Source organism: Aythya marila, assembly GCF_965140915.1.
Source record: "Aythya marila genome assembly, chromosome: 2".
NCBI classification, from domain to species: domain Eukaryota; kingdom Metazoa; phylum Chordata; class Aves; order Anseriformes; family Anatidae; genus Aythya; species Aythya marila.
In genome coordinates, this window is record NC_139043.1 from 43,437,063 (window position 1) to 43,458,175 (window position 21,113).

At 44.1% G+C, this 21,113-nt stretch overlaps 1 protein-coding gene across 1 annotated transcript in view; it reads left to right on the forward strand.

The window, feature by feature from the left end:
• The first annotated feature begins 1,631 nt into the window (after positions 1–1,631).
• The window catches only part of STT3B (STT3 oligosaccharyltransferase complex catalytic subunit B), a 49,602-nt gene continuing 30,120 nt past the window's right edge, over positions 1,632–21,113 (forward strand). Inside the window, exon 1 of the mRNA XM_082754404.1 lies at positions 1,632–2,026. Coding sequence (XP_082610530.1) covers positions 1,728–2,026 — 299 coding nt within the window. The 5' untranslated portion in view covers positions 1,632–1,727. The remainder of the gene's footprint in view (positions 2,027–21,113) is intronic.

Consider the following 21,113-nt stretch of genomic DNA (forward strand, 5'->3'; position numbering starts at 1 on the left):
ATCACTGAATCCTTCCATCCAACTACACGACTCTGTGAATTTTTACCTGTGTGCATCTGTTTAATCAATTTTATTTTAAGACTACTAAATCTTATTTTATATAAAAGTTCAAAGAGCATATTTACAGAAAAAAAATATCATAAGAGTTTTTACCAGAGCGGTGCTTTTATAACCACTAGATTTTGTTACCCCAGCTCTCACGTATTCAACAGTGCAGACTTTGAACAGTTTGAAAATGAATAGGCAACAATATTGTTTGTTACCAAGGACAAAGCAGCACTTTGCCATTAGTCAGCATTGAAATAAATCAAGCTCTGTCTGGGCTTGTCTACGCTCAAAAAATTGTCAGTATAGTCGGAATGATATAACATCCCTGTTGCAAGTAAAAGTTATGGCCCTGAAATTTAAAGCACACGCCATGCAACTTGGTCCATGCCATGATCGGCAACAATTTTTAAATAAAACACATTCCTAATTAAGGAATGATAACGCTGATGATAAATTTTACATAAAACGAAGATTTATATCATTTTTTTCAGTGCATCATCAGTCCACTTTGGCTCCTGAGTATCTAAAGAGATGGTCTTGGGTGTGGGGGAAGAGAAAATGAATGTATTGTATGTACACCGCAGGTTAAAGCAGCTCCTCTCCTGCCGGATTTAAGCGTGAATTGCCATCACCACAAGGCAGGACCCAACTGCGCCAATGGAAACACTGCAGAGGCCAGCGCCGAGCCTGTCGTTAAATCGTTTTAGCAAACACCTGAGAGTTCCCCATTTCTAGACACTTTCGCTCTTTGTTCGTGAGCCAATTTAAAAAAAAAATGAAATCCTTCAGGTGAAACGCCAATTGGGCAGCTCATTAGAAGCCCTCAGAGGTGACATGGGAGAAGGGGCAGGTGCCTGACTGAATTTCTCTTGGATGTGTTATTGATGTGTTAAACAAGAATGAGTAAGAATAGTGTATTAAACACATAATGCTAATAAAGAAAACCTACACATATGTCACATAAGTTTTTAAGAGCCAGATATGGCAAATTGCACTTTATAACCGTGTGGCACTTTGCCTGAGCCGTGCTCGGGCTGAGCGCCAAAAATGGCGCGGGGCACCCGAGGCGCCTCAGGGCTCCCCCCGCCGGCGGGGCTGTTGGGGCCGTTGGGGCCACGCCCCCGCCCCGCGGACTACCACTCCCGGCAGCCACCGCGGCGCCCGCACGGGCGGCCGCTAGGGGGGGTGCAGCTCCTGAGCGGCGCCGCGTGACCCTCCCGCCTCCCTCTCTCCTATTGGACCGAAGAGCCGTCAGTCACCCCCGACCCCTTTCCCCGCCGATTGGCCGCCCGGCCTCGCCCCGCCCCTTTTAAATACCTGTCGCTCTGCCACAGGCCGTCACGCCGCCAGGCCGGCGGCGGCGATTGGCCCGCGGTAGCCCCGCCCCTTGCGCGTAGCCCCGCCCCCTCACATCGCCCCGCCCCGCGCGGAGGGCGGCAATGTCAAACTGCGGCGGGCGGCGGGCGGGGGCGGAGCGGGGCCGGGGGGGCTCCGCCTTTCCCCCGCTCTCTCCCCGCCTCCCTTGCCCGGGGGCTGCGAGCGCCCCTCCCTCCCTCCCTCCCTCCGCCCGCCCCTTCCCTTCCCTTCCCCTCCGCCTCCTCCTTTCCCCTCCTTTCTCCTCCTCCTCCCCCCCGCACACGCGCCGGGCGGGGAGGCTGCGAGGGAGCGGCGGGCGCAACATGGCGGAGCACTCGGCCGCCGACAGCGGCAGGCACAAGCCCGCCGCCAACTCCCTGCCGCCGCCGCAGCTCCACGGCCGGGCGCCCGGCGGCTCCCCGCCCCCCGCGGCGGCCGGAGGAGGAGGAGGTGGAGGAGGAGGAGGAGGAGGGGGGGGGCTGTCGGGGGGCCTGTCGCAGCCGGCGGGCTGGCAGTCGCTGCTCTCCTTCACCGTCCTCTTCCTGGCCTGGCTGGCCGGCTTCAGCTCCCGGCTCTTCGCCGTCATCCGCTTCGAGAGCATCATCCACGAGTTCGACCCCTGGTGAGCCGCGGGCGGGACGGGGCGGGCGCCCCCTGCCCCCCTCAGTGCCCCCTTTACCCCCTTTATCCCCCCTTTTACCCCCTTTATTCCCCCCCCGGGGATGGGGCCGTGAGGGACCCGCCGCGGCCCGGGGGCGCCTCAGGGGCCGGGGCCGCGAGGGGCGGCTCTGAGGGAGTGTGTGGGGGGGGGGGCGCCCGCTGCCTTCCCCGCTCGTTTTCCTGACCCAATTTCTGGGTTTTTACCCCCAAAGTTGGCCCCCGGCGTGAAGCTGCGGAGGGTTTCGGGAGCACCCCTGTGCCGCGTGAGCCCGCTCGCAGAGCCGGGGGGTGGCGAACAAGGCAGCGCTTTGTTTTTGAAGCGTCGCACTCGGCGGTGCCGAGGGAGAAATCACACGGCGGAATCGGCGTCTTTGGCGTGGTTTTTATGCGAATGTGAAGGGAAGGAAGGCGAACTCCTGTTACCGAAGTTACCAACGGGGAGCGCGGCTGAAAGCATCCGCAGCCAGGATGCGACCCCAGCCTCGCAGCCCCTGGAGCAGTTCTTAAGTTCTCCAGATCCAAATTGAAGCAAAAAAACCCTTTCCCTTTCCATGGAAGAAACTTCTTTCTTATAGATTACAGCTTCGTACAACTTCACCCAACTCTTATACTCACGGCTCGTTTCCAGATGAATGGAGCTCGTGCAGCATTCGGTAGCTTTCGCTATTAGAGCGCTGAAGGACGCAGAAAGCACGCAGCGACGGTTAAGTTCAGAGTCCTGCTCGCGGCTGTAAAGATAGCCCTCCCGGTTTTAATAACGTGTAAGTCGATGCAGAGTCATCTTCCTCAGCGCGCACGCAGAAGGCGTCGCTGCCGGTGCTGCTGCTGCTGCTGCATGGAGCTCTGCTAAGGAGAGGATAGATGGAAGTTGACAAAAGTCCTTGTTTTTAATGCAGGTCTGGGGGAAGCCGTTGAAATGTCAAGAACCATGCCAGTGTCATGTTGCTGCATGCCAGAAATGGTGGAGGCGAATGCACTTAAGTTAATTAGTAGGAAAGAGAACCTAAAATGGTAGAAACTAAGGCAAAAAAAAAAAAAAAAGTGTTCTCTATTGCAGCAGCAGTATTGGTGGAAAGAAGGAAAAAACGGTGATGTGCCTAAATACCGCTGAGTGGCTAGAAATGAGCGTTTTTTCACAGTTATAAGGGTCTTGCAAATCTGAATCTGATGTGGGAAAGGAGCTTACGGAAAGAGATTAGAAGCAGTGCCCTATTTTATTTTTTTTAACTACTTCTTTAGCAGCTCGTGCAGGTAAACTGCTTTCTCTTTTCTTTAGGACAGCAGCCACAGGCTTTGCTGGTGAAACAATTCCACGTTTTTCTCTGTTACTTTAGCTTTTTCTGTGAAGCTTGTATAGGGCATAGGCCATCTATTATCTAGTATTTGTTTTGTGATGAGAGAAAGCTGAGGTATATTTGATAAAATGAGGAGTGTTAAGCAAAACTGTTAATCTTTTGAATGGAAAAATACTGTGGCCTCTAAGGCGTTGAATGTTTTATCATTTACTGAGGAATTCAGTTTTCTGATGTGGGCATAAGAAACGTAGGACATGTGGGGTGGAAAGAGAGGGAGATCTGCTTTGGGCTATCAGCAGGTTAATTAAATCAATTGCTCTGTTTTTTCTAGCATCCCTTTGGAATTGCATTTCTGACGGTAGGGTAAGTTTTTTATTGGAGAGGAATGGGGGATTTTGTTTGGTAAAATTAGTTACTGAGAATTTCTCCTGTTGGGATTTCTTCCAGAAATGACCTAAATGTAGTCCAAACAGTCCAGTGCAGTAGAGAGAGGGCAGCTTTTGCTTTTGATCTCCATTACAATACAGTGCCTGTGCGAGGAAAAAACAAGCTGGTATTTTGTTGTCACCAGGCTGCCTTATAAACTTGTCAGCATACTGCCTTATAAACTTGCGACCTGTTTGTCATTGCTAGGATTGCTGCTTTCTTTCACGCTGAATACCTTTTTCATATAGTACGGCCGCTTTATTTCCCACGTTTTGTTTACTTCCCACGGTTGAGGTGGTCCAGAGACTGTGAATGACGTGCATGAGTTTTGGCAGCTCCTAGGTCAGGGGGCTGATGCATGGAGGCAGGCAGCACTGACTTTTTAAGCTGCGCTTGGCCATTGACAAAGCATTCAGCATTGAACTTCGGGGTTTCGTTATCAGGCCAAGAACCTGAAAATTGGCAAGTTGTTCCGTGGTATATCGGGATGGACAGGGTTCATCCCTGAAGTTTGGGGCAAGAGCTGGATTTCTGTGCTACATACCTGCAAGTGCAGAGTGAAAGTTGTTCCAGTGGAAGTACAGCAGCGTGCTGATCTCAGCTGTCCCACTGCGCCTGTCCTTCTTTCGGATGCTCCTGAAGTGGCAGCACGGCTGCCCAGCCAACGCACCCAAAATTACAGAATAGCTGAGCAGGGACTGCTGCGCTTCTGACGTGCTGGTTTGTGTCTAAAGCACAGCTCCAGCGTGCTGCTATGCTGTCTCATGTGGCCGCTTGTATCATACCTGCACATAACAGCCTGTGCAGTGTGTGTCGGTGTACAGGTGAGGTGGGCGAATCCGCCAAGGCACTCACCTGTCACAGGCTGGCATCGCCGCTAACTAAAGCGGCTCCGACCTTTGGCGCAGTCTGCAGTGAGCGCTATCAAAATAGTGGCACTCATTCTCTTGGCGTGCGCAGTGCTTACCGTTGTCACGTGTAAGAAGTGCATCTGAATCATTTATCATATCCCATGACATCAAGTCCAACTTCTGTCTTTCCCAGAGAATTTGAGCAGCTTACTAAACAGCACATCTCAAAAACCGTGCTTACCTTAGGAGCGAAAGAGCTGGCTTCTGCTGGAGTGCAGAAACTCTTGTGGCTGTGCGTGAGGCCCCATCCGTACCCATTTCCACATGCGGTACGCAGCCCCAGCCTGGTGGTGGCAGCTCAGTTTGCCTGCCTGCTGCTAGCAGGAGAGTCATGGCCCATGGTCCTGCCAGTTCTGGTGCCAGACAGCATCACAGCGACGTCGTGCGCGTCTTTGCCTCGTCCAGCCTGGCACCATCGATCCGTTCGGACTGCCTGCTTCTTAGCTGTCATCAGGATGGCCGTTGTTTGTCGTACCTCATGAGGTAACGTTGTTGTGCTAGTGGAAAGTGTGGTGTGGAGATAAGATAGCAATCTTTCTTGTCACTGATACCGTCATCTGCCGTTAGTGGACTCTGGGGGCTGGCCATGAACTGGCAGACTTAGAGGTAAGGCCGGTGTGATCGCTCACGTTTCAGGGGTGAGCAGGGTGAGGGAGATGAGGATTTTACCTTGAGCACAGCCAAAAAGGTTTTGCTTGGCTCGAGTCCTGTTTGCTAGATGGATTCTTGGGCTGTTAGGAACTTTTTTTTTTTTTCATTAATGGCAACTTAAATTAACGCCTTTAAAGAAGATATGAAAGCTTCATTAAAATCCAGAGTGTGACTCAAGCGAACGTGAGGAGTGTTTGGAATTGATCGAACACTGGAGGTTGTGCAAATGTATTGATTTCATTGGGAGAGAGTAAGGCTGTAGGTTTGTGTTGTAGTTAGAGGATCTGATGGTTGTCTCTTGGAGTAGGAGTTCTCCAGTCACCCACTGTGCAGTCCTGCTTTTTCCTTTGTGCTTGCTCTCAAGCACTCGGTGAGTTGATTCAATGAGGTACATTGTCAAAATACTGTAACGTTGCAGCTCTCTGAACCTGCCCACGATCAATTTTTATGTTGCACTTGAGTTTATTTCTGAAGAAGAATGTGAATGTTAGGAGAGAAAGTAAACAGCAGCTGGTTTTATAGGATGAAATCAGATTGAGTGATAGGCTAGAGATGTGCATACATGTAAAAACAGCACGTTAAGAGCGTGGAGCAACTGGAGTGATGAAGGGTAAGTAGCAGCAAGTGAGTGTACCATAAGCTGATGTGTTCATAAGGGGACAGAAATCAAGGCAGGAGGATGATACGGTGCTTGTAAATGGTTGATCTGAATTAACAGCGCTCAATCTGCAGGCTATAGGTGGATGTGGCCCACCCAGATAGTTCATCTGGCCACTGCTTACCTGCTAGTCATTCTTCTTGCTGAGCAAACAGCAGGTTGCACAGTAACTGTGTTGCTCCTTGGTGGTGGCAGGCACTGCCACCTCCAATTCCTGTCTTCCTGGAGGCTCTCAGCCCCTTGCATAAGGTGAAGGTGAGCATGTGAATGTGGATCTGTTTAGGAAACATTTCCCACCCACTTTAACATTCTCTTTCCAACCACCTCCTTTTGTTGATGATCTTAGACAACTCCCAGACCTTGGGAAAACATTTGTTTCCAATCTGGTTTGAATGTAATCACTTTGGATTGATTTTGAGATGTTGGCAAATATCAGGAGATTTGCGTTGAAAACATACTAGAGCTTCTTGTTCAGAAGCTTTTTGATTCTGTGAAATGAGAAATATTCTATTTATTTCCACTTTATAGGAATATATTTGAAAATTCTCTCGGCACAGGCACGTCTTTTGACTTGTGGTGCTTCCTAGATTGTAAGCTTGGAAGCCCTGTGTGTCCAGGGATGTGAGCATCCTTCCCGTGCTTAGGTACTTGGAGAGTGTGGTTTTGAAGCTGAGTGAGCTTTTCTGGCAAGTTGATATGGTGTGAAGTCAAGAAGAAGGAAAATTGATTGCACCAGACTTTTTTGCTGCTTAGGAAATTGCAGAAAGTGGTAAATATTAGAAATTTCATGGAAGGGAGGGCAGCCTGGCAAAAGAACATAGGGCAAAGTTGCAGGTGTAGCAGAGACGTTGTGAGAGGGGAGACCTCGAATTTGATCAGGGTAAGACCAGTGCAGCCAAAAAGCAGTTCCCCTTTGTAGCCTCAGCAAGTTGCTATCAATCATGTGAGAATCAAAACAGTTCCACCACTACGGTTGTTTTCTACCCCCTTTACTGTTAATTGGTGTTGTTTCTTTCCCCGCTAGCCCAACCTTCAATTAGGGTGCAAACCTCACGTGGTTGCAGTGATGGGGAAGAGGGTAGGAAGGGCAGTGGTCATAAAACCTGTGTGGGATGTGGTTGTGCACGGGGACTGTCCTGACAGCCACCTCCTGGAAAACAGGAGGGGAAACGGTGCTTGCAAAATGCTGACCCATTTATTGATTTGTGGAGAGAGGAACAAAACCTGAAAAGGAAAATACATCGGAATGGTTTCTGTAGGCTGGGGTGAACTGAACTGACAAGTTTAGCTTTTAATGCTGTGATTTTTTATTTTTTTTTTTAAAAAACAGTCTTCAAGGAATGCTGTAGCTAGTCAGGTGTTACTGAGGGAATGCTACGATGAAAATCCTTGAATGGGCTTTTCTTGGCAGATACCCCATTTTGCGAGCAGCTTAATGTGTGCTGTTTTTTAAACAGAAATGGGATGCCATTACATAGGGTCAGGGTGGTTTATAAAGGTTACCTTTTGTTTCCTATCACAATTCTTCCTAATAGGCTCTGATTATGGCAACCTGTAATCCCAATTCTCATGTTTTAAATCTCTCTGGTGTTGGATTTGGGGTGGGAACGAGGGGAGTTTTAGGCAGTAAAGCTTGTAGGCAAATTGAAAATCCGATAGGTACTGATAGCTTAAAAATGGGCTGGGGGGAGTCTGGATTTAGGGGGTGTTTGTGCTATTCCATAGGGCTCTCTCCTGATTAAGTCTGATTCTTTCCCATTTACTGTCTGCCTGTGCCTGTGCTGCAGAAAGTTTCCTCCTTAATTTTTGAAAATTCTGTTCATGCAAGCCCTGTGAGGTACATTTGTAGTGACGTTTGGAGCCAGTCCCGAGGGCTCCTTTCTACTTAGCGGAGTTGATAAAGCTGCTGCTGCTTGTGGAGCCCGCGGAGCGCTCTGGAGCAGGGCATGTGCAGATTTTTTTTATTACTGTAAACTCCTTTAGCAAAACTTGTTCTAGCCATTGGACTTATCGCTTGCTCGGGGAGCAAAGTGAACTTAGGACAAGGAAGCAGCAGGACTGTTGCTGTGGTCTTCCTGTGCTTTCCAACTGCAGTAAGTTTTGTGGTATGTCCAGCAGATTGGCTTTGGTTCTGGCCCTGTAGCTGAGCTTCTGATCTTCACCTGAGCTGTTGGTGGCAATCCAGCTGGGGTATTCTTCATCTCAGCAGCTGGTTGGTCTGAGCTTGAGAGGTACAATGAAATGGGCCCTGGTGTTACACCACACCTTACAGAAGCTGAAGCAGCCCAAGGAATGAGTTTAAGGTCACGGACACAGAAGCTGATCTATTTTGTTTGGATGTCTTGACTTGCTGCTGCTTTGCCCGGGTGAAAGCTCCTTTGGCATATGGAGAATTAAAGTCTTCCTACACTTCCAAGTTCTTGCTATTAAGTGAGGCAATATCGCCGTGCTTTAGAAAGAGAAATGGGCTATTTTAAACAAGGAATAAACTGGGTGCTTGTGCATGAGAGCTGTGAAGAACGGGAAATGGCATTTAAAATATCTGTACGCTGTGGGGGACTCATGTCCAGTGTCATGTGTTAAAGAGCCCATCTGACAAAAATTACTGCGATATGTGGACTGTAATGAGAATTATTTCTGGGTGTTACAACACTCATCGTGCTGCTTTCTACAGCAGTTTATTTGCACAGCTTAAATTACTTTGTTAGTTAAAGGGCATGTCAGAGTTGTGTTGAGCTGATAATCCATGGAGATAGAATTGCAATACACCTTTGCAAAAGTTTCCTCATGTAAAACAAACAAAAACCTTGGGAAACAACACTGCAGTTGAGCATGTGAGTTTGTTTGTAGATTTTTGGTGGTGCTCTTAATGGAAGTGTGATTTTATATAGTAGTATTTACACTTATTTAGAAAGGATGGCTCATTTTTTTTGCCTCTCTTATTCGTGGGCATTGCCTATCCTGTTTGAGTGGGAAATGGATTTTGAGGGGAGGAAAAGCAGCGTGTCCTTATGTCATTTATAACTGTTGTAACACATCTGGGCAGCCTACATTTTTGCGAGTTCTTTGCTTTCTTTTTTTCCTTTCTGCTTATTTCTGTTTTTCTGTACATTGTAGCCTACTTCTTGTTTAGCTTTGAAGAGCGTGTTGGGTTTTTTGTTTTGGTTGGTTGCTTTTTAGTCCTGTCTTCCCCGTAGAGAGGGTGTTTGAAGGAAATCTAGGGTGTGCAAAGCACCTGTTTGATGCAGGTGATTAGGAGGACCACATTTTTAGCAAGAATACTTGCCTGCGAAAAGCAGAATGCATTTTCTTGACGCAGAACAAAACAAGCCTACTTGTCCTAAATACCTTTCTTTATGTCTTCTGCTCCAGCTCTTATTTTAGTCTGTATCTTGAACGTGCTTCCTTCCTATTCTAAATTTATCCCAAGCAGCATTAGGAAGTTCAGATGAATAACTTAGAATTTGTAAATATTGTTTCAGACGTTATCTTGGAAAAGACAGTTTCATCTTCAGGGCTGAAACACTTAAAGTTTATCATTCGGCTATTAAAGGCCTTTAAAATGCCTGTAATTCTTTCTTTGGCACTAGATAAAATGCCTTAAAGTTGCAATTTAGAAGGTCAGCAAAACCAAATTGGAGCTTTGGCATTATATTGATGTTAACAGTGGAAGCAAATGGGCATCTCCTTGGCTTGCTTTACGGAAGAACAAGAATCATTAAAGCCAATGCAGCGTTCGAGTTTCCCAAAAAGTTGTGCAATGCTGCTGTGCTGTGGCTGGTTTATCTGATCCTGGTGACTACGATGATTTCTCCGACGTCAGACGTCTGAAGTAATATTTGAAAAGCTGTTTTATATCTCTCACAATTTGTTTTACTCTGTAACAATGTTAATATTTCATTTGCCATTTAGAAAATGGATTTTGACACTGAAGAGACTAAATTAAGACTGTTGCAAATATTTAATTTGTGATATTTCAGGTCAGTGTCATTTTACTGCTGGTAATGACAAATGTAAATTTTTTTTTTTCTGCTGTGTTCAGGAGCCACGGAACTGGCATTGCTTTAATTTTGTAATGCCCTGCTTCTTTACCAACGCTCTCCCATCCTCCCAAAGTAAAGCCTGATTTTTGCTTGGAAAAGCTTTGGTGATGTGTTTTGTTTCAAGTTACCTCATGCTTGTAACTCTTGCATCGCTGAATTGTGTTTTCTAGCTTTTGCCTTTTGCTGTAGTAAGTCAATTTCAGGGTTCATTTTCTTTATGTTCCTGTCATGCTGTAGTAACTTCAGCACAGTCTCACCTATGCGCATCCCATCTTTACACTGTGGTAGTGTGCTCCTTACAGTGCTCTCTGCTGTCTTCTTCCAGGGTTATCTGCAGGAACAGAAAGCCACAGAACAGCCTTAAATGTTAGTCGAGTGGTGCTTTTACCCAGGGTGTTAAGCAGTGTTGTCCTCTATCTCGGTATCTGTGCTGGAGTACCTGTGGATACCGTTTGTGTCCTGGGGAGCCTGTGCATGGTGATTCCAAAGATTCCTTTAAGAACTTCCAGGGAGCTAATTCCACTGATGGGAAGGCAGCACAGCATCTTCTGGGCTGACTCTGGATCCCTACAGTATGGCAAGGTGCTGTCAGGCGTGTCTTTACTGGAACAAATTGGCCCTATTTGCATCTAATCAAGTCAGGCTCCCAATGTTCCCATCATCTGTTGGACATCTCCTGTAAAAGTTTTCTAATGTGTTATTAAATTGCAGCACTCCCAAATATCTAATAAGTGCAGGTGTCAGGCTTTGTGGCTGGATGCAAAAAAGGGGAGCTCCCCTTTTCCAGTGGCAGTGGGCTGCTCCATCGGCTTATTTTGTACCTTGATTTGGTTTCAAGTATCCATGAGTATCCACCAACGAGCTGTTTTAATTATTCAGGGGGTGAACACTTCAATAGTTCCTGCTGAAGCTCTTCGACTGTGCTGGAGCTGTTCAAATGTTCTTTCAGAAATAAGATTATCGTTACTTAAATGGTTATATGGCACGTTGGACATCTGGGTCTAAATCCCTCTTCTGAATCAGCAAGGCTAACTCTAGCCTTCTAATTTGAAGGCGCGTTTGTGGGGAGAGTTGAGAGGGCATCCTGCCTGGTGGGGACTGAAGCGTGGAAGGTCCTGAACAAGCCAGTTTAATTCATCCCTGGAGAATGAAGAGAGAAGATTTAGGATTATGTGACCTCAGAACTATCCCTTGAGAGCTTCTGCTAGGTCCTTTCCAACAACTCTCACATATCCCCTGCCATATACCTCTTTTCTTCCCTGCCTGAACTGCGACTGATCCTCTTGCTTTAATATCCCCCTTACTCTGTTCCTGTTGTGCAGCCAGGTGTTTGTTTTACTTTACCCCATTTTATGTGGCCCTGGGGGAGAAGGGAGAAGCATCGCACCTGAAGTTGGGACTTGTCGTTTAATAAAATTGCATTTGAAATTAAACTCATCCTTTTTACTGTTCATTAATGCAAGACGGAAGGGATCTAACTACCAAATAGCACACCGATGTAGCCAGCTGGTCAAGAAGGTGATGTGTTTTGGAAAGGATGTGCTCATGGACACAGAAGGGTGGGTGTTGTCTGGGACTATTTCTGTAACAGCACTTGTGACAGAGAGGCATCACAGCTTCAAAGAATATCTGTGTAAGAGTGAGCTTATCTCATTTAAAACTATTGCTCCACCTCCGTTTTTTGTTTTAAAAAGCAGCATTTAGGTTACTTTTAAATACAAATTGGATTTTACTAGATATCTAAAATGACAGAGGAGCACGGTGAAATAAGTTGATAGCTATAATATAGTAAGACCGAGCAATACTAGAAATCCATCATGTAATGAGAAAGCAAACATGTAACTTTAATTTCACGTTGTACGTGGCAGGAATGTAATATTACTTATAAATACTCCTAACTGCTGAGCGCTGTAGTCACTGCAGTGCTCTTATCTGTAGTGTTTCTGTGAGGATACCTAATAAAAAGCAAATCACGTTTTGTTATTATACTTCTGTGATTCTCGTGCATAGTTTTAGAGAAACAGTGGTAACCATTAGGTGCAACTCTTAACATGTTGAATTAAATTCAGTGAAACCTTGTGTTTTTCCTTTGATGTAGACTTGTATGAAAGATATGAAGTAAACGTAAGGAAGAACAGCTTTAATTTCTGCTTGCCATACTTATTTCTGACAATAAATCAGACACTGAAAGTGGACCAAGAATGCAAAGTACAGTTTGAAAGGTAAATTCCTGTCTGTGTATTGCAGGGAAGGATGAAGATCGCATTCCATTGTTTTCCTGGCCTTTGCTTATCACATTGGTGACCTCCTGTTCCCACACTGATTTCCTTCAGTGTGAGGATTTGTAGTCAGTCACTGCACAAACAGCTGGAACTGCCTCTGCCCTCAGCTAGAGGCTGCTGTCCCTTCTGCTGGCCTGCGTTAATAGACTGAGTGCTCCTAAGCTGCTTCAGAGAAAAATCAGGTGAAAATTTAAATAATCTTTAGAGTGGTATGATTTTCAGCGGTGATTCAAGCTAGTTACCTGATTTAGGCACTAAAGCAGATTATGAGCACTTCTGCACTCCTTTTAACTAGCAAAGCTGAGGTGAAGGATAACTGCCACAGTTAACGTGTGTGTGTGTGTGTAATCCAGTACAAGGCATCCCAGAATTGTCTCATTTATTTTTCCTTCCTTGCTCATTTGCAGTTTGGGTTATTCGTGCCTTTTTCTTTTCATCTTTGTTCAGTTAGGGCACAATTAAACTTATTTCTAGCTTTCTCCAAATCCTGGGTTTGTCCTGCAGACAGCTCTATCTATGATACAGAGAATGCAATATTTATGTCTGCTAGCATCAGGTCACTGAAGTGTTAAGCAGCATTTGAGCAGACATGCATAGAGCTAAACAAAATCAGGTCTCTTACCCTGACCTCAGTCACTGGACAGAAATTGAACAAGTCATGTGGACCGTCTGGTTCTGCTCTGATGACGTTTTGTATTATCCACTCTGAAACATTAATTTTTATTATTGCAGCATCATTGTAGTAAAGAGTGAGTCGGTATCGCACCAGATGGAGCCGAGCAGGTGCACTCTGAAAGGTCCAGCTTCTTGAACTAAGCAGAATCTACAACCAGAAAAGACACTGAAAGAAGCAAAGTCAGGGAGCTCAGATAACTGATAGCTGCAGAAGGAAGAATAGTGAGTGTATTAGAGATGTACTAAAGAGCAAATATTGAAGGAATAGAATACTGGATGAAACACTACCTTATGTTAACTTGCAAACTGAGCTAAGCTGCTGACATGCAATCACAACACTTTAGATTATTTCGTTTTGTGAGCTGACAAAAAAAAAAGTGTACTGGCATAAGCAGTACCAAGTGATTTGATATCTAAAGCCTGACTCCGGCTGGACCTGCTCTTTGTACTGCTACAAGGCAGTCCAAGTAACCTTGGAGGCACAGCCTTTCTAAGAGCCCCATTTCCTTTTTGTATTTTGCAGCCTAGAAAGGGTCTGCCAGGTCACCTTGGGTCCAGACTGGCCGTCGCTACCTTTCACTTTCTATTTTCACTAACTTCACTTAATGGGAAGCGATTTTGAAATCGGTCCCACCGCAGTTCGGTGCAGCTAGTGCCTCCGTAGTTGCTGCCGCATTGTTGTGTCTAGGTGACTTTATTACATCTTTAATAAAGATGAGGACTGTAATGGATACTTCAAAACTGTTAAAAGGTACTTAAAGTACCCACAGTGAATAAGACATGTCCTTTATTTTACTCTACATTTCAAACTCTGACAAATTAGTATTCTTTTCTGAGTAGCTATTAGATCTCGCTACAGGATAGCAGTTTTAGTTCAGCTCAAAGAGAGTCTGCTATCACTGTTAGGTGTGAAAGTACCTGTTCGTTCTGGAGTTGAAAACCATGAAGCCTGCTCTGGTAGCCATCCTCTGTTCCCAGTTGCTTCCTTGGAAGCACTCCTGCTCAGCCCAGTGATTTCTAGCGTCACATTCCTCAAGGAAAAAATTCTTTACTTCTCAAAATGTTATTATTCAGTTAATTCTGTTTTGAATTCCTTTCTGCCACCCAGCTCCTCGTGTACCAGCCTTTAATATGGAAGCTCCTGAAGTTGAGCAGCCTTCATCACATTAACAGCAAGTACAGCATGAGTCTGCTTCATCTGGAAGAAACATGTTCTTGAATTTGACGCACAGCCTTCAAAGTTGCTTGATGCAAGGCTAATGAAACACAGAGCAGCCTGACACCACTCAGAAAAAAATCAGACATAGCACCAGTGCCTTTCCAGTTTGTGGTAACTAGTATTGTACCGGGCAGAGAAGTGATGCCTCTGAAGAAGCTGATGCTATCAGAAGATACAGAACCAGCATCGCCATCAGTATTGATGCCAGACACAGTGTAGTATCTGCAGTGAAGTCCAGTAGTTTCTTCTCTACTTGTTCAGTAGAGAAGAAAATGAGCATTCAAATTTGCCCTGCAATAATGCTGAATGATTCTGCTTAAATCATCATTGCAACCTTTTGGGAATTTTGACTGTTGAAATAAAAATGGAATCATCACTTTCTTGTTCAGTCTAAAATGTTATGAAAGGCAGACTTCACTAGCAAAGTATGACTTTTAGTATTGATAAAACTAACTCTCTGCTTCATAACCTGCCTTGAGACATGGAATAGTTCAAAAACAAGACAGAAAAAAGGTCAGGAAAAAGCTTTTTAGGCATCGGAGGAAGTGTCTGAAACCGTAGGCAGATATACGCCTACTACAGCGATGATGGAAGCATACCGTGGCTTCAGATGTACGAGATTGTGTGAAAAGTATAAGGAGTGGTCATGGAATGCTTTAGAAAGCTTGCAGCTATTTAGCAAAAATATTGAAGATGCCCTGGGCTCTCTAAAGAAGTTAAGAGTGTATGCTCGCTGTAGCATTTCATATCATTAAGCTACTGGCAGCATGCAATTCCTGATGTTAGCGTCCGCTAAGCGTGACATGTTATTGCAGGCGGTCAAAATACCATGCCAAGAAGTGGCAGCAGGAATGCTGTAATCTTTCTTAAACGCATTAGGGATGTTCTGATATTGCGAATGGCTATTTTTAATGGTTATTCTGTACAAATTCTGGTATTTTTCAGGGTTTATGTTGAGCGTGGTTGAATGTTGCACCTGAAAAATATCAGCTACCCTTTTGGTTGTGCCATCCAGCTTTGTTTCTGCCTAGCTGTTTGCTATTCTTCCCCATCAGAGATTATTCTACTGGTGTTACAAACAGGGAGAGTTCAGTTGCTCAGCGCAATTCCAGGAAGAGGAAAAGAAAAAATACATCTTCCTCCAACTCCGAATGTCCATCTTTTCTGAAGTTAGGTGGTCATACCACCGCGGAACTTGTCTTCATCTTGCCATTTTATTACATCAGTAGATCAAATGTGAGACTTGTGGGAGACAGTTTGCAGGACGTGTATTTCTCTTTTCAGATGGCCCTGCTTGCAACAAAAGCTATAAAGATCAGTTGGGTCTCTAAATGTAGGACACTCTTGAGAGCTTTCACCAAATACTTGATATTAGTTGGGGCTTATCTCAGAATACAAGGAGAAGTTACATATCCCTATCTTTAGAGATAAAACGACTAAAAAATCCCAAAAAGTCCATATTTCCCATATTTAACCCCCCCTAACACGGCTAGAATTAGGACAATTTTAAACTCTACTTCAGTCAAAGCTGTTATTTTTACTTTCTGGCAGGCTTGACTTAATAATTAGCATTTTCAATCAACTTCAGTAAGAGCTGTGTGAGCATGTACCATGTCTCCAGTGACAGACTGGCTAGAGTTAATGTGTTCATGACTTCTGGGTGTTTGTTTTCCAGCGAGGTGCAGAAACTCCAGCTGAGCGTGCAAAGTGATAACAAAACTCTGGTAGGAGTGCAAAAAAAGAAATACTAGAAGAAAAGATTTGTAATCACATAAATACTTGATTATATATAAATGTTCTAACTGGGGGCAATTCATGTAGTGTATCTTATGTTTGTATTAGATTTAAGACCTAATAAAACCATTCAGCTGACATCAGCTCTGAGTTGCAAAGAAAGGAACATGAGTTGCCTCTGAAATAAAGCTGCCTTGGTTGCTCTTCCATTTTGCAGAATTTTGTCAGCCTTGGCACAGGTGAACTGAAGACCAGCCACCATCTCACTGATTCTTGCACGCGTACATCTCAGTTCCTTCATGCTCAATGTGATGTCTGCGACACCTTGGTTTTGGCAGTAGGCAAGGCTCCTCACCTATCATAAGAGTGTTGGCCTATAGGTATTGCTGGTGCAAACTTCTGACCTTGAAACTGGCTTAAAAGGACATATATGCTCTTCTAGGATTATAAACTGAACACAAATAAGTATTTTTGAGATGAGAAATAACACTGCTGTAGTGAATTGAATTTATTATGTGATTCGTATGACACTGCACTTCCATTTTTTAAAAAATATGCAAAACTTGTGATAATTTCCAATTTGTAGCTAAAGACTTCACGATAAGATTTCCATCATGATGTGCTCCTAGTATAATATGGAGGCAAACAGGTGTTTTAAAACTTGATATGGAACACTGTGTGTGTGTTTCTTCATTTCAGTGGAAGTTACTGAACTTTCTCATTAGATTTTCCTTAAAAATATTGCACTGAATAAATTCTTCCTTCGGATGCAAAGAATATGTCAGATTTGGAGTCAATCTGCGACAATCTTTTCCAAGAATCTAGACTTGCCGTCTCTAATTAGATGCTGTATTGCAGAATTGATTCTACATTTGCATTAAAATCTGACTCCTAGGATTGTTCAGATAGCTTGTAACGTTCACAGTTGGTTTCTATCATGTCATCTTTCTCAATTTGCAGATGTGAAAATTTTGTGCATCTGCAGATGAGGACTTCAGTGCACAGAAGCCTTTATAAACGCAGGCTTAGAAAATATTCAACAAATTCTGCTGGTAAGGAGATTTGATATTCTCAGATGGCTGTAAATGCCAGATAAAAAGTTTAGATGATGGGGCAGTAGTAGCATGAAACCGGCAGTATTTAGGCAGTCAGCAGCAATCCCACAAGAAGCAACACTGGTCTCGGCCTTTGGTGTAATGGAAGGGTCAACTTCATTTCACCGCCATCGGTGTAATTTGCCTTAAATGTTGCTAAGCTCTGGATGAAGTGACTGCATTGCTGCACTACATGTGCTCGCTTCCTACGTGTTCATACTTTCTGAATAAGCTGAACTTGATTTGAATATTCACCTTAAATAGTACTTTTGTCAAGGAAGCACTAAACTTAGGAATGTCAAAGCCCGAGATTTCTCCTTACAAATATAGCAGTAATTGTTGCTGCGAAGTGCTGCAGAGTTCCATAGCTCCTGGATATAGCAAGTAATGGCTGTGAATAGCACTAACTAATCATCTTCCAGCATTACTTTGTATCATCAAAAAAGCAGTTCACAGGGTGGAATAAAAATTAAACCCGAGCATGAACAGATAGTTAGGATTTGGTATTAGCAGTACATAACATAACCGAAAACCCCAGAGGCTTTATTTTGCAAGTTGCCTAGTTAAGTTTCCAAATTAATGTTGCCACTAAAAGAGAAACTGCCTTTGCTCAGTTATTTTGCTGTTGCTGCTTGTGCTCTGTTGTAAGCTGAAACTAAAATATGCTTTGAAAATGAGAACTGTATCTTTATTGACTCATCTTCAGTCGTCTACTGAACCCGCTGTAATATAGATATCTCCGGTAGTGCTGCAAAATTAATAGTAGCATGCATAGAGCATCTTTGTGATCACTTCTTTGTGATTCTTCGCATCCCCCAAAAGGTTCAAACTAGAATACCAGGCTAATTTGGTGATTGGGACTCCCAGTTCTGAAACGTACAAAGAGGATTGCTTGATGATTCCTTCAAAATTGAGCTTGGAGGAGGAGGAGGAGGCAATTCAAACTCCAGACCTGACAGAAAGAGGCAAGCAGAACAGCAGAGCATCGTTTTCCTCCTGGAATGTCAGCTAAAAGAAGAAAAGTCAGCACATGCTGGTGTTCAGCCAGTCAGGTCCACAAGAGCTCTTCTTCGCTGACTGTTAGCGAGCATGCATCTTTTTCACGCCGTGGGCTGAGAATGTGAATATTCATCTCAGGCTCTGGATGAGAAGCTAAGTTCTTAATTAGGCACACACTTCACATAATTTCGTTTTTCCATCCTTCTCAGGTCTGGCTCACATTGACTTGGCTTAAAGGGAGGAGGGAGAGCCTTGGGAGATGGGTGAACAGTTCCCATGCCTCGAGATCAGATGGCTGAGGGAGGGAGGACAGGAATCCTCCTTTCCTTCAGCCCGGTCCTGTCTCACAGTACCACATCCTGTTCAGTCACCATAACCAGCAGCCTCCTTCAGTTCTGGTGTCTCCTTGGCTATTTTTTAGCCAGCCAGGGAGCAGGTTGGATGAAAGCCCTCAATGTCTCTATCCCCATTTCTTGTACCAAGACAGTGAGAGTGTTGTATGATGACTGTTTGCAGTGTGTGCTGCTGTTGTCTCTCTTCTCCTAGCCATCAGGGAAAGGGTTTTACAGGGTTCAGACTTGTCCCTGTGGAGTAGCCTGCTTGGAAGTGGGTAAGTACTAAGGAGCATAGCACTGGCATCACGTGCAGTTGTCTGTACGCTGCCTATTGCTGCTGCTTTGTCAGTGCCTGAAGCTGGCTCTCGTGCAGCGTTACTCAGCGGGTTTCTCCTTACCTATGCTTGTGTTTGCATGCATATTTATTTCTTTTTGGTAGCAGTTACCTGCTGGGAGGGGAAGTGAACACTTTTTCTCTGAAGTCAAAGTGAGGTGCTGTAGTTAAGCTTCCAAATACTTTTTTTATTTAGGTTTCTGTGGCCGGAAGGGCATTTCTTGGTCTACCTAGAGGTCTTCCCACAGCGAAAAATTAACCAACCCATATAATTTCTAATCATTTCTGCTATAAAGACAGTCCCAGCTGTCTCTGTATGCTTTAAATTCATGGCAAAAGAATCAATCACTTTTCTAAAGGAGGGGTTTAATAGATTCTTTTCTGACCAAAAAAAAAAAGGATTTGGAGGGAAGATTAAATTCTTCCATTTTAAGTGATAAAGGTAGAAATGCTGTTATGTTGCGTTTCAATTTTGAGCAGTAATTCATTCTTATTAAAGACTTAATGGGATGCTGCCAAAGCACAAGACAGTTGTTCGCATCCCTCTGAAGTCAGTTACAAAGCTGTACTAGTTTGAAACATGAGGAGAATGTCAATATTACTCTTGCCTATTTCATTTAACTGATCTTTCAATGTTATAAAAGTAAACGTTTAGCCTGTGTGAGTTTGAGTCATGACTTAAAAAAATTGACGGTAATCCATGTTAGTAAACGTTACCTTTCTTGCTCCCTTTTTAGTGTCCTAGGATAGCAGAGGTGGCTGCGTTTTAGGTCAGGTCCATCACTGGAGTGCGTGCATCTTGCGGTCTGTACAGCTTCTGCTTGGTCTCGCACGGTGCTGCAGGCACTTGGCACTAAACAAATTAACAACAAACCTTGCTACACTAAGATAAGGGCTAATTTTACAGGTACAGCATTTCATAAATCATATTGCATTTGACAGTTCAGAACTGAAGAATTAATTAATATTTAGAAATCCAGTCAAATGGGAATAGTTGCAGGCTTAGAAGAAGCAAATGTCACATTGCTGTTTGATAAACAGATTTCTAGGTCAAAATGACTGTTGTTTATGTGAATATTCTTACACAGCTAATTACTGCTGAAGGTCCACAGTTTTATCGGTTAATATATCCTGTATAACTGCGTATTTGCCATGCAGGAGAGTTTTCCTGAAAATACTGCACTTTTTTTATGTCATTTGACTGACGCCGTGACAGTTCAATGAGTGAAACACTCAGGTTCGCCAACAGCTGGACTTGAATTTCAATTCTTTTTGTTCTTTTACTGTGTAGACAAAGTCTGCTCATAACCTGCTTGTGGCTGTAGTTCCGATATAAGGCTTGTTCTGCTGATTAAACAAGTAGGAGCTTGATGGGACTTGATGCCTTGAGTGACATCAGCTTTATTCTGGTGAAATGAATTAATTTAAAGTAAACCGGTGATATTTTGGGGAGCCTAGTTATACAAAAGAGCTGAATGTATATTTTAATTTGGTGTTAAGGTGATGCGTGTTACTGGTATAAATGGATACTTTAGACAAAAGGACAAATACATGTAAGCTTCTCTAACCTTGAATGCTGACTGTAATTAGAAGTCTTGCCTGGTGGCTTGCCCATCTATCCTGTTGCCTGTTACAGTATTCCATCTTGTCACCTGACTTGCACTTAACAAAAGAAAAAATCTGTAATGCTTCTTTAACTAACAAATCATGTATTTTTAGCTTGAATACCCATAGGAATATCTATTAGGATGGTTGGGTTGATGGAAGTTGCTTGCTTTAGAAGTGGCATTTACCCAGGCTTTTTGAAGCCTAATGTTGGCTTGATGGTTGGGCTTGGTTTGTTTGTTTATGTTGGTTTTGTTTGTTTTCCTCAAAAATGTACAGCATTACTGTCAATAAACTTGTTGGTTTGGCTTTTAAATGCTCACATGCAGGTTGCAGTTCTGGATAACACCCACTCACAGCAGTCTTGATTTCATTTGCAGACTGAATGTATTTCGTAATAGTTGCAAAGTTCTGCTATCTGAAGTTTGAGAAACTTGGAAGAATTAATTATTTGCCAGAAAATCGGACGTTTATTGCATTGATAGCAATCTGTGTATGCTTTTTAATGTTTTATGGGTGGTGTGAAGGTACACGTGGAAAGGCTTTCATTACGCAAGGAACTTCCTGCAGCAGAGAACGTGTATCAACTGGAGGTGAAACATCATCTACTGAGATTCTGTGTTATATAGATCCTTCTTGATTGAAAGAAGGGATTGTACAGGGGCCATTAGATTCATAATTGTTTAAACAAATAGGTTGCCTCCATTCCATATTATTATATTACTCCGGCTTTCAACATTACATGAAACAGAGCAGCAGCAGATATACTGGGTAGCTAACCTGTCTCA